The sequence below is a fragment of the Dermacentor silvarum genome, chromosome 2 (assembly GCF_013339745.2).
Source record: "Dermacentor silvarum isolate Dsil-2018 chromosome 2, BIME_Dsil_1.4, whole genome shotgun sequence".
Taxonomy (NCBI): Eukaryota; Metazoa; Arthropoda; class Arachnida; order Ixodida; family Ixodidae; genus Dermacentor; species Dermacentor silvarum.
Genome location: NC_051155.1, coordinates 227,204,295 through 227,215,584, shown reverse-complemented (window position 1 = coordinate 227,215,584; position 11,290 = coordinate 227,204,295). Strand labels below are relative to the sequence as shown.

The 11,290-nt window shown below is 47.5% G+C and overlaps 1 protein-coding gene across 1 annotated transcript in view; it reads left to right on the top strand.

Moving 5' to 3' along the window:
- The first annotated feature begins 353 nt into the window (after positions 1–353).
- LOC119442800 (synaptogenesis protein syg-2) overlaps positions 354–11,290 on the top strand; it is a 156,507-nt gene continuing 145,570 nt past the window's right edge. Inside the window, exon 1 of the mRNA XM_037707827.2 lies at positions 354–1,256. Coding sequence (XP_037563755.1) covers positions 1,163–1,256 — 94 coding nt within the window. The 5' untranslated portion in view covers positions 354–1,162. The remainder of the gene's footprint in view (positions 1,257–11,290) is intronic.

Genomic DNA, 11,290 nt, shown 5'->3' with positions numbered 1-11,290 from the left:
CGCACGCGGTGGGGCGTGGCTTGGCGACTCGCGCATGCGCATGCCTCTTACGATTGGGACTCCGGCGTGTGCAGGGGTGAGGTAAGCTGAAAAGGGGGAAGAGGGGGGGGGGGATGGGGAAGGGGGTTCTGCCCCGAGTTTGGATCGCTTGTGTGCAGAGGAGGAAAAACCGAGACGGGAGGAGAGACGAGACACGGAGCGGGAGAAGCGATGCGAGGCGAGGGCCGGAGTCGCAAAAAAGAAAGAGAAAGCGCGCCACGCGGTGGTGGCGGTGGTGGTGGCATGGGCGAAGTTGAGTCGGCACGGGCCGAGCGGTAGTTTGGTCGCGCTCTCGGCGCTGTCAAGGAGCGAAGCGGATACGGCCCGCAAGGCGAGTGCACGCGCAACGTGAGAGGTTGGCGTTCGATACGTCGGTACTTCGGCGTACCCGTGAACTGACATTATCTCCTATTATTCGCTAGATCTTGTTGCCCAACTACCACACTTCGTCAGTGTTGGACTGCAGTGTCGGCGCTGCGTTTGCGGAAATGACTTGGAAAGACAGAGAGCACTTGTCACTGGCAGTGTCCGGCGAGTTTGTCACTGAGGCGGGGTGGCGATAGTTTTAAATAAGGCTCAGGTGCGCTATCTAGGCTCGCGACTGGTGGGTTTTCCTGGGGATCTACATCTACGAGTCGGTTTTTGCAAAATCAAGGTGCCCTTCGCTAGTACTGAACACTGTGGAGCTGCGCATTTTGCCACCAGAAACCTACACGTCAGCAACATTTATTCGAGTGAAAATCTAGTCCTGCATACCTGCTCTTCTTCTGAAAGCATAATTTGGTTATCGGTGTGCTGAAGCCTTCCTGCTTCGTGCACGTCCCGGAGTTATGTAGGACACGCTAGTCAAAACATTACGATAAAAGTGAAGTGCTTCATAATACTAATAGTCAGTTCTAGTCTAAGATTGTACTGGTGATCCCCTGCCGTCACTGATGGACAGACACCTACGAAATTCCTGGCTCGTGGCGCCAGCCGCTGCCTCTCGAACGGGTTGACGTAGTTGGAGCACCGCACAACACAGCTACCTGTGTGTGGACCAGTGAGGGGGACTGACACTGAACTCAGACTGCCCAGCTATAAATAGTTCGTCTAAGCGTATAGTTGAAAGACCCCGAAGCACATGAGCCCGACGACACCTCTGACTGAGATGAGTGCGCGCGTCCTGTCCGGCGTGCGTGTTGCTGTGGCAGCTGTGCTGATTGTATTTGCTCAAGGTAAGCCCGAGACATTGTACACGCATGTTCTCTATTAGGACTCCTTTCATGTCCTCTATCTTCCTTTTTTTTTCGGTCCAAGTTATTAGCACGGATCTAAGTCGGGCTTTTAAGCACTCTCTCATTTGTTTATCATTGATCTTTGCATGTTGAAGTGGATGGATCACTTTAGTCTTCTCGGATGGAGTGGCCAGCGCTTGAGGTCACTTCTGCAATCGCAGACTCTGTCGCATGAATGATATCATTATATACATATCGTCGCAATTTTTGGTACGCCCTCTATAAGTGCATCGAATGTTCACTATTTTATTCCAAGGCACTAGAAACGGCATTGAAAGCAAGCCTGTCAAGGTGCTGCAATGATGCTTTCTGTATTTTCTATTCAGTCATCATAATTACATAGTAATTATCAATTTATTGTGCGGTGAGTCATGTTGCCTTTTCTTTATATAAAGAAAGGTAGATCATCGACTCAAAGCGGATGCACGTGTTATATATTGGCTGGAAGCATCAAGAGACAAGAAAAGCTCGTATTTCGCTATCACCGACAGAACGCGGCACCCGTCCAACATCCCGCGTCAGGCAGGGGAGTGCCTGAATCAAGGTGGTCGGGTGTAGCGTTACACTGCACTGTGAAGTGAAATGGAGACACATTACGTAACATTTAAAATTAAATTATGAGATTTTACATGCCAAAATTACGATTTGATTATGAGGCACGCCGTAGTTGGGGACTCAGGAATAATTTGGACCACCTGGGGTTCTTTAACGTGCCCCTAAATCAAAGTACACGGGTGTTTTCGCATTTCGTCCCCATCGAAATGCGGCCGCCATGGCCGGGATTCGATCCCGCGACCTCGTGCTTAGCAGTCCAACACCATTGCCACTAAGCAACCACGGTGGGTCCCATTACGTATACAAATTGTTCAATTTACCCGGTGCTTGTTACCCGCGTTTTTTTTTTATTTCTTGACACCACCGGACACAAGTGACGAAAACAAGGCGTGTTTGCAAGTAAGCACACGACAGACCTAAACGTAACGAATTAAAGTTAATTAATTACTTGCAATCTATACGATTTCTGGTAGTCTTGCAATTGTCGATTACACATTAAGTCAGTAACGCTCACTGTAATTTATTTACAATTTCCAGTAACCAATTACATATAACGAGTTATATTACTGACGAAACAAGCTGCAACAGTCGATGCAACTTTGAACACTTGAATTTGGCGGCAACTACAGTAAAAAGCCCGCAGCCTGTGTTTTTCGCACCACATGTTTCATCTCGCTGTGGCTTCGCGTTTTATGCAGCACGAGCATCACCCCGTAAGAACGCTCATGTTGAGGGACTTTAGACTTTGCTTTTTTTTTTTTTCAGTCACTGGATAGGTCCACACCTTTGTTCTGTACATGTTAACAATACGACCCTTTGCTCCAGCGCCTATATGAAGCAAGTTTTCAGTGTCACTGGTGACATACACTCGCAAGAAAATGAGAGAAGATGACCGACGAAGATTTTGAAAACGAATTGCTAATGATTAAAAAAGAAAAAAAAACAACGCGCGAAGAACTGCAGAAGGCGCACACAAAGATCCAGATCAGCTCGTTGTACTTACTGCATCTATGCAATGTTAATCAAAGTTGGGAGGAAAGTAACGTAAAAGTAACCGATTGCTTGCATGGTGCATGAATCGGTCCCTGTAATCTATGCGGTATTTAAATATAGAATTGCAACTGTAATTGGTTTCCTTTCTTTCTGTAACTGTAACGTGCACAAGATTGGTACACAATGACTGAAAAGGATATTCACAATTCCATGAACATAGATGTTGTGGGACCTTAACTTGCTTTTTTTATTTGATTCAAGGTTGCTTTTTAGAACACGGGAAGCTCCACATAGAGAATAAATCAGTTTCAACTAAACAAAGAGTAGCCAATTAGCGTCAGCTCCAGCAGGCCACTTCAAATACCTGGTACATTGCTGCGTAGCATGCGGCCTTTTGTGATAACGTTCCGGCAACGGGTGTTCACAAGTATATGCAAAAACAAATCGGGAAACACATTTATCAACTATTATAAGCGTAACAAAATACACAATATAGTAACCGATTGCAATTAGGATCATGTTGGTATCATTCATCTATCCAGCTTTTATGTGGCACACGATGTAAATTACGCATTCATCGCAGAACTTCGAAACCTCGATATTATAAACATGTGATGGCTATTGAAGCGTCTGTAAAACACGCCGGTAATGAGCAGTAGGGAAAGCAAACTAGAAATATAACGCTCACCGTCAATGTGTGTGTGTGCGTGTGTGTGTGTGTGTGTGTGTGCGTGTGTGTGTGCGTGTGTGTGTGTGTGTGTGTGTGTGTGTGTGTGTGTGTGTGTGTGTGTGTTTCAAAGACTGTATTGCTCATTTCACGATGTAAAAATGATGGTTGGAGCAAATTGTCACTTTCTTGTTCTCTTTAATGTTCCTCCCAAGCTAGCAGTCACAGTAAGGCGTAGTATTAACATGCTGCTTTCATTTGCTTTTGTCATAGTGCGGCCGGCGTCTGAAATGAAGGACACGTGTGCTATTTTGCTTATAGTGTTTAGCTTTAGCTTAGCTATGCACAAAAAACGGCATGTCATTTATTAGTGTGGGAGGACGGGAAAATATTTTGCCATTAGGTCTAGGACAAATTTTTACAAACTCACCACTCTCTTTCAGAATAAAGAGATGTTCAGGTCTTTCATATTTGTCAAAAAAAGAAATATTGTCGCATATCTCGTTTTCTGCGGAGGAACACGTTTGCACGGTTTTAGCCAAAACAGTGATGATTTTGCTTTTCCCGGTTCTAAAGCTAATTTACAGAGAACGTCAATACACTTACAATCTGAGTTAGTACAATTAGCGCCTCAGCAGGTACAAAACAAGGTGGTCAGTAACATTCAGAGCATAGATCATCACTTGCATTGACCTTTATATGGTTACAGCCCGGTGTGCAGTTGTACCATATGGTATAATGCATTACGCAGCGCTTTAGACGTATATCTGAAGTGGATTAGCGTTGTTAAACGGTATCTACGTTTCTCCTTGCTCTTCCTCAAGAATCTCTGGATGAATTCACAATAATATTTCATTCACTCTGTCGATAAGATAGTTTAGATATTTCCCAATTAATTGCCAACTTGCCCGGTCATGCACCTTGTTGTTTTATTGGTTGATATGATGTAAAAACTGCATTGTAAATGTTGAATCTGTCCTTTACAATCGTTCCTACTGTATTTTGTACATGATCGGCACAGACATATCATTTATGATGAAAGTCACAGCCAGCACTTTTCTCTTGGGGAGCGGGGGGGGGGGGGGGGGGGCGCAGCAGAACACGTCCATACGCGGACTGGCATGAAAACATGATAGAACATGCTTAGGATGATCCCACATTGGATGGCTGGGTGGTGAGGGTATTGCGTTAGCGTTTAGCAGTGCTTGGCCTGATCGAGGTTGTTTTCTAAATTAAAACGACACAGAAAACTTGAGGACAGCAAGGGAATCGCTGCGTCGGTGAGAGGTGTTGCGGAGTTTCTTAAGAACGAATATTATTGTCTTTTATGGCGGCAATAATATTTGTATAAAAGTCATCAACCATAAAACACCCTCTTTGGAGACTCTCAACATCAAGTATAATTGTTCCACAAAAGTTACAAACTGTAAAAGAATGTCAGGTGAAAGCTTAGCGCAAGGCACAATATATTCATTTGCAAGGTGTTTAATTTTTATACAATTCTCTAAAAAAATACACGTAAGTTAGCCGCAAACTTTCTTTTCTTGTTGCCTTTAGCTAAAAGCAAAAGACCCATGATAGTTTCTACTTTCTCGTGCTCACGCTTCTTGTGTTGGTTCACATTCTCAGTGCAATTTTGTTATCCATATCTAGGAATTTTACTGGCGTATATTGCGATGCTTTCTAACTACCCTCCTGCTACTAAACCTCTTCACACCTCAGCTATGTGAGAGACGCCCGGCTTCACCTACTACGCCAGACACCAACGCCGAAACCGGAGTAGGCAAAGAAGCTAGGTCCACATGACGCACCTGAGAAACTCTAATGTGATAGCATTATTAGCATCTGTCCACCCTTCAACGCCTTTAACTGCGCTCGCTGCCTCCGGGATCGCCTCGCATTACAAACCACATTGAAAACCATTGCGAGAACACATATCGGGTATTGGTTTCAGAATCGGCCCACCAAGTCACCACCTTTAATTGCATTGCCTTTGGGATTGGCCAAGTGCTGATTACAACATTTCCAGGATCGGCAGTTTGTTCAGCGGGACATGCGGCTCGCCAAGCACGGGGGGTGTAGGAAAATGAGGCTTCGCTTTAAAACAACGAACGTGCAATGTCTCTGCTGGAGCACCACTAATGTCACGCATAGAGAGAGAGAGAGAAAGAAAGGGAAAGAAAGGCGCATAAGTTTGCTATGCCAAGTCGGGCACGGATCAAGGCTTGCTGTGGGGGAGACCTAGTTGCTTTGTAGTCAGCGCCTCGTCTTCATATGCTGGGGCCCTATAACGTAAAACTCTTCCCCAATCTGTGTTTATTCCAATCTTCTGACGTCAAATTGACGTAACCAACGACGCAAACATCACGCGGTGACCGACAGCGTTGTTTGGACTGCCCAATCAAACGCTCTCCTCGTTTATAGGCGGTTACCTTTGTTTGCTTTCAAAGCGAATACCATTGCCAATTTTGACCCGTTTTATATAGCGAAGCTTTGTATGCCTAGGCAAAATCCTATATGGCTAGGCGAAATCACCTGTGTACAGGAAACTATCATCATCAGCATTGGCTCGAACGTCGTCGTCTTCTTCCACAGCTGGCTCGTTGGCTCGTGCTCATGCTAGGCACACGCTCGGGCCACTGCTCCCGCGTTCGTCGTCGTCGTCTTCTTCCACAACTGGCTGCATTGCCGCTCATCATCCCAGCGTAGAATTTCACTTCTGTCACCGTAATGGGGAGGCCGTGTTTACGGTGGTATGAGCCATTGCTTAAAGGGGTATGAGCCATTCATTGACTTACGTAACTGAGAGATTTAATTTTGAAACAATTTAATTTCAAAGAATTGCAAGTGGCAACGGCGGGCGAATTCTGCTAACCACGCCGCCGAACAAACACGAGACAAGAAACGCAAGCGACAGCGACGGACTGCGGACATGCCGTCAGTGACGTCGTTCTCTCCGTCGCAGCCGAACGTGTTTAACCTCGTAATTGAGAAATACTTCAATGAACCCTCGGGATTAGCCCAGTGATAAACAGCGGGGCCACACGTTTCAGATTCGCTGGTTAACCATCTTCACGGAGTGGAAGGCCTGATGAACTTTTTTTTAGGGCTGTCGGCGTCCCCTATCGTCGTCGTCACGCTAAGCAAGCGGCACGCGCTCGTGCCAAGCGCGTGCCTAGCGCGTGCCGGGCGCACCCACGTTCGTAGTCGTCGTCGTCGTCTTCCACAGCTGTCTGCGTTGCCGCCCATCATCCCAGCGTAGAGTTTCACTTATCTGTCGTCGTAATGGGGAGGCCGCGTTTACGGGGTTGTGAACCATTGCTTAAGGAAGTATGAGCCAATTATCGGTGCATCACTGCATGCTTCGCACCTCCCCGGGTTTCACGTTAGTGGAGCTGCATTTTGCTCAATGGGTCATTTGACAATTACGCATAAAATTTGTTTGCTTATATAATTGGCAGAAAAGAGGCGAGGAGCACACAGAAACGGAGAGGATTTCAGTTGGACCGAGCTAGCACAGTTGAAGTAGATAACCGGGTGAGTAGCGTGGTGCCGGCGTCTGAGATTGGCCCGCTTTCCCTTGCTTAGCTTGCGGCGGCTGGTCGAAAATCGCGACGGCATTCAACGGAAGGTTAAAAATTCCGCTAAAACAGATCCTCATTGATTAAGAGTTGGCAGAGCGATGTCGTATACGTGCCGAAAGGACTCAAAGAACGTCATTCTGTCACGTAAAAAAATTATTATACGCAAATAAATGAGTTCTCCCCGGCAGCTCCGAGTAGCCAGTGTAAGATCGATCGGGAGGCAGACGTCTTCTATTCCTTTCGGAAAGGGGCAGTCTCCGGCTATTCCGAAAAAAAAGTTGAGTTTTGTTCAGCATGTTAATGCATCTTTAATGCGTACACGGCCCTTTGACGTGGTGAGTTCTCGCAGTTTTGTGATGTCGCGTGACAGAAAAGGCGAAGTAGGCGCAGCCTGAAATGTTCGAAATATAGCATGGGGTAATGGCGGAAAAAGTGTGGAATCAGAAGCAATATTTTTTTTCTTTTTTTGGGTCTAATCATGCATAATCAGTGTCCACACGTCATATCAGATGGGCAGTTATTACGGTATCTGTGACGTCGCGTCACAGACAGGCCCGAACAAGTTTTGACAAATCGTGGATGGCTGATTGCAGAAATGGAATAGAAACAGTTTGGAATACATTTGCGTTATAGCGCCCCTGCGAAGCGCAAAGTGATCAATTTCTCGTAGAAGATCATGTCGAGGGGACCTCCGAATTCCTTCGGTGAGCGAGAAACCCTAGTGGAGAGAGGAGTTTAGTAGGAGAGTACGGGGATGCTAACGTTGCCCGATGGCGTGTTGAGCCGCAGAAGATCGAGTTGGCACTATAAGCGCTAAACAAACTTTATGTGTTCGAGGTTTTACACCAGAAGGAAGTAGTTACTATTACGTCTTCAATACTTCAAAACACGCTCGGAATTACCTAAAGTGATTGGCAAAAGATAACTTTAGTTCTCTACGTGGAATTGACAGACTGTCCATGCATCTAGCCTTGATCTGTCACCTGTGGAAGAGCAGCACATAGTCCTTCTCCATCTGAAGTGGTAATTAAGGGACGGCGTTTCTAATCTACATACGTGCGACGTCAGCATATTAGCCACCGGCGGGCACCAACATGGCGTGATGGGGATTTATGCCATTGCTGCAAAACACGCAGACACGAGATACAATTTTTTTTCTTCTGAGACGATATGGCCTGTTGTGAGCAATTACCTTCTTGCATGAGATGAAGCCAAGGTATATCACGGCCCTTTTCTAATCAGTACCAGCCGCGATTAAACGAGGAGGCGATAGAGAAATTCAGAGCAGAGTTGCAACATCGAACGCCACTAGCGCAGCCTGTACTGGCCCCTGTTAATGCGGGGGAAGCGAGAAAAAATCGACAGCGGTTCCGAGCGAGAGTGTCCCGCGAGGCACTGCATTGCGCCCACTGTGCTCTGCGCTGCCGGTGAGTTTCGATAAGTCAGGCCAATGGACCAAGTGCGAGTGGGATGACAAGGGGGAAGGGGGTATAAGGGAGGGTGGACAATGCGTATAGCCTGATCCGCGGTCACGGCTGCATGGCCGCATCGCAACGCCAGAACGCGGGCGCGCGCGCGCGGGCTCTCTCTAACGTGCAATCAGCGGCACCGCTCGGATCCCGAGAGCCGCTAATCATCGGCGTGCCGCGAGGTGTGCCCCAAGGAAATCGCGCTGATCGGTCCGGCAGCCCGCGTTGAAAGAGATAGAGCGAGCGAGCGAGCCGCCCGGTTCGTGGCGGCAAAAAATACAGCCACTTCCGTTCATTTTTCTTTTTCTATTTCTCTTCTTGTTTCCTCGCTTTCCTGACCGCGCGCACACCGCCACCACCACTTCTGTTTCTGCTGCGTCTGTTGCGGCTCGCATACAGCACACACACACACGCGCGCAGTGCCTGCATGGCCTGCTGTGGCTGCAGGCCGCTCGCAACGGTGAGCCTTCGGGTTCGGCAGCCGAAAGCCATTACGCGGCGTACGTGAGGCCGCCGGTGGGTCGGGCTGCAACCCCCTACCCCCCTCCTTCTCTGATTACGCTTCGATTAGGAGCAACGAGCACACGCGCTCGCACGCACGCACAGACGAACTGCGCGCGTTACAGGTGCTCTGCCACCGCGGCCAGACTAGCGCTGAGGTTCTTCTCTGCATTCGGCGCCTGTTTCCCTTCTTTCCGCCCCACTCCCTGTATCTGTCTTTCGGGGCGTGAGTGCGTGTGCTTCGGAAAGAAGAGTTCAGGACCCACAAACGTTGATCCGTGAGCCTCATGCCGATGATGCCGGGAGCATGATTCCCTCCTGCGCAACGCTCAATGCCCGTGGGTTCTGGTTAAGCGCTGCCGTTTTACGAGCGCTTTCTGCGCTTTCTGATCGCCTGCCTTATTTTTTCTTTCTTCTTTTGCGCAGTTGTTTCTCATGTTGCAGCCAGTTTGTGAAGTGATAGCTTTGTATAGTACCTGCCAGTCAGTTTCTGGACTCCTGTCCCGGTAGCTTCTTTTTCCAGCGACAGGCAGGCCCCAACGTATAACCTTACGCAAACTCTAACCACTTCAGTCTCGTCCTTGCGTCTATTAAACGACGGCTGAAATGCATATTTCTGCATAAGTTTCCCTGAAATGGAATATTACTAAGGGGAGGAATAACGGTGGAGTCATTCACGCCGATAGACGCAAAATAGACGCATGCGTTATATTGTTGTTTGGTTAAAGAAGGGCTCCCGCAAATTGTGTTAATTTTGTGGAGCAAAGCGGTGACCACAGTTGTAACGTGTGTGCGAACTGGTTGGCATGTGCAGCGAGGAATAACACAGTGGTTGTTAAAAATCAAATGATTTTTTTACACTAAAGTAAATCAGTTTTCTCTATTTCGGTAGCGCAGCGTTCACGTTCATTCATCCGTTTTTGTAACAGTAGGGCTGCGCCGACTTCAGGCATCTGAGCCGCATAACGACGACGAGCGGCCTCGGCGCTTTTACGCTTACGCTTCTCGAACTCGGCTGGAATGAGAAGTTGCTTGGGACGAGGCATTTGGCAGGAAACGGTCCTGTACAGTGACGAGGAGACTCTGCGCAGCTTCCAGTGTGCACTGAAGCGGAAAACAACGCGACTCTCTTTTACGGAGAGTCCTGACGTCGCTTACGCGCGCCTAGGGCGTGTAGCGTCAGTCGTCGCTTAGATTGCGAGACGAACGGCTAACGTTAACAATCCCCAGTTGGGGAAGAACTCGGAGCACTTTTTCGGGAAGCCGAGAGCGGATGTGTCAAGCGATAAATGACTGCACACTGTTTCAGCGGCACTTCAGGCACTATCATCGGGATCAACCTACATATTTAAACTGCACAGCCTTCGGGATCGGCCCACGAAAATGGCTAGACAGGTGGCAGAGAAAACAGTGCTACACTCGAGAAGAATGCTTCGCACTAAAAAAAAAAAAAAGACAGTTTAGCAGTATCTACGATCCACCGAGATTGCAGTGCGTCTTGTGGGCCCTGAAGTGATTTATAAGAGTTCCGTCTTTATGGTTTCTCGCTGGTCAAGCTGGCCAACACTTGTGAACCGAAAACCAGGGATACAGGCATGTACAACCCACGTACATCCTGCCTTCTTCTTTCCGAGTATGCGCGTCCGTATCACTAGTTTCTTGCTCACGAGTTGTGTCTGCCTCATGGATAGCGAGGCATAATGCAATCATGGTGGCAGTACAGAAAGTTGAGTGAATTGGAATATAATTATGATGGAAGATCAACGCGATGAAGCGAAGGAAACATGAATTATTATTATTAATAATCATGTTAACAGACATACAAACATCACAAAGAGAAAATGCTTCCAATTGTACCCTGAAAGTGAGACGACGCCCACTCGCTTTCAGAGGAGAGAAAGAAAGAGAAAGAGAAGAAGCAGATAAAGTAATAAAAAAAACAGCAATAAAGAACACACCACACAGTCACACGCAAGGTACCAGCGTTACAGACGAGAGCCTAGTCCCGTGGTGGCCAAAAATTCCAGTACAGCATTCAGAGCCTCTTATCGAGGTGACGAGCACGACCCTTCGGAAACATTATATCATCTTCGTCGTTCTGGAGTTTTACGTGCCCAAACCAGTTCTGATTATGAGGCACGCTGTAGTGCAGGGCTTCGGATTAATTTTGACCACCTGGGGTTCTTTAACCTGCACTACAACGCA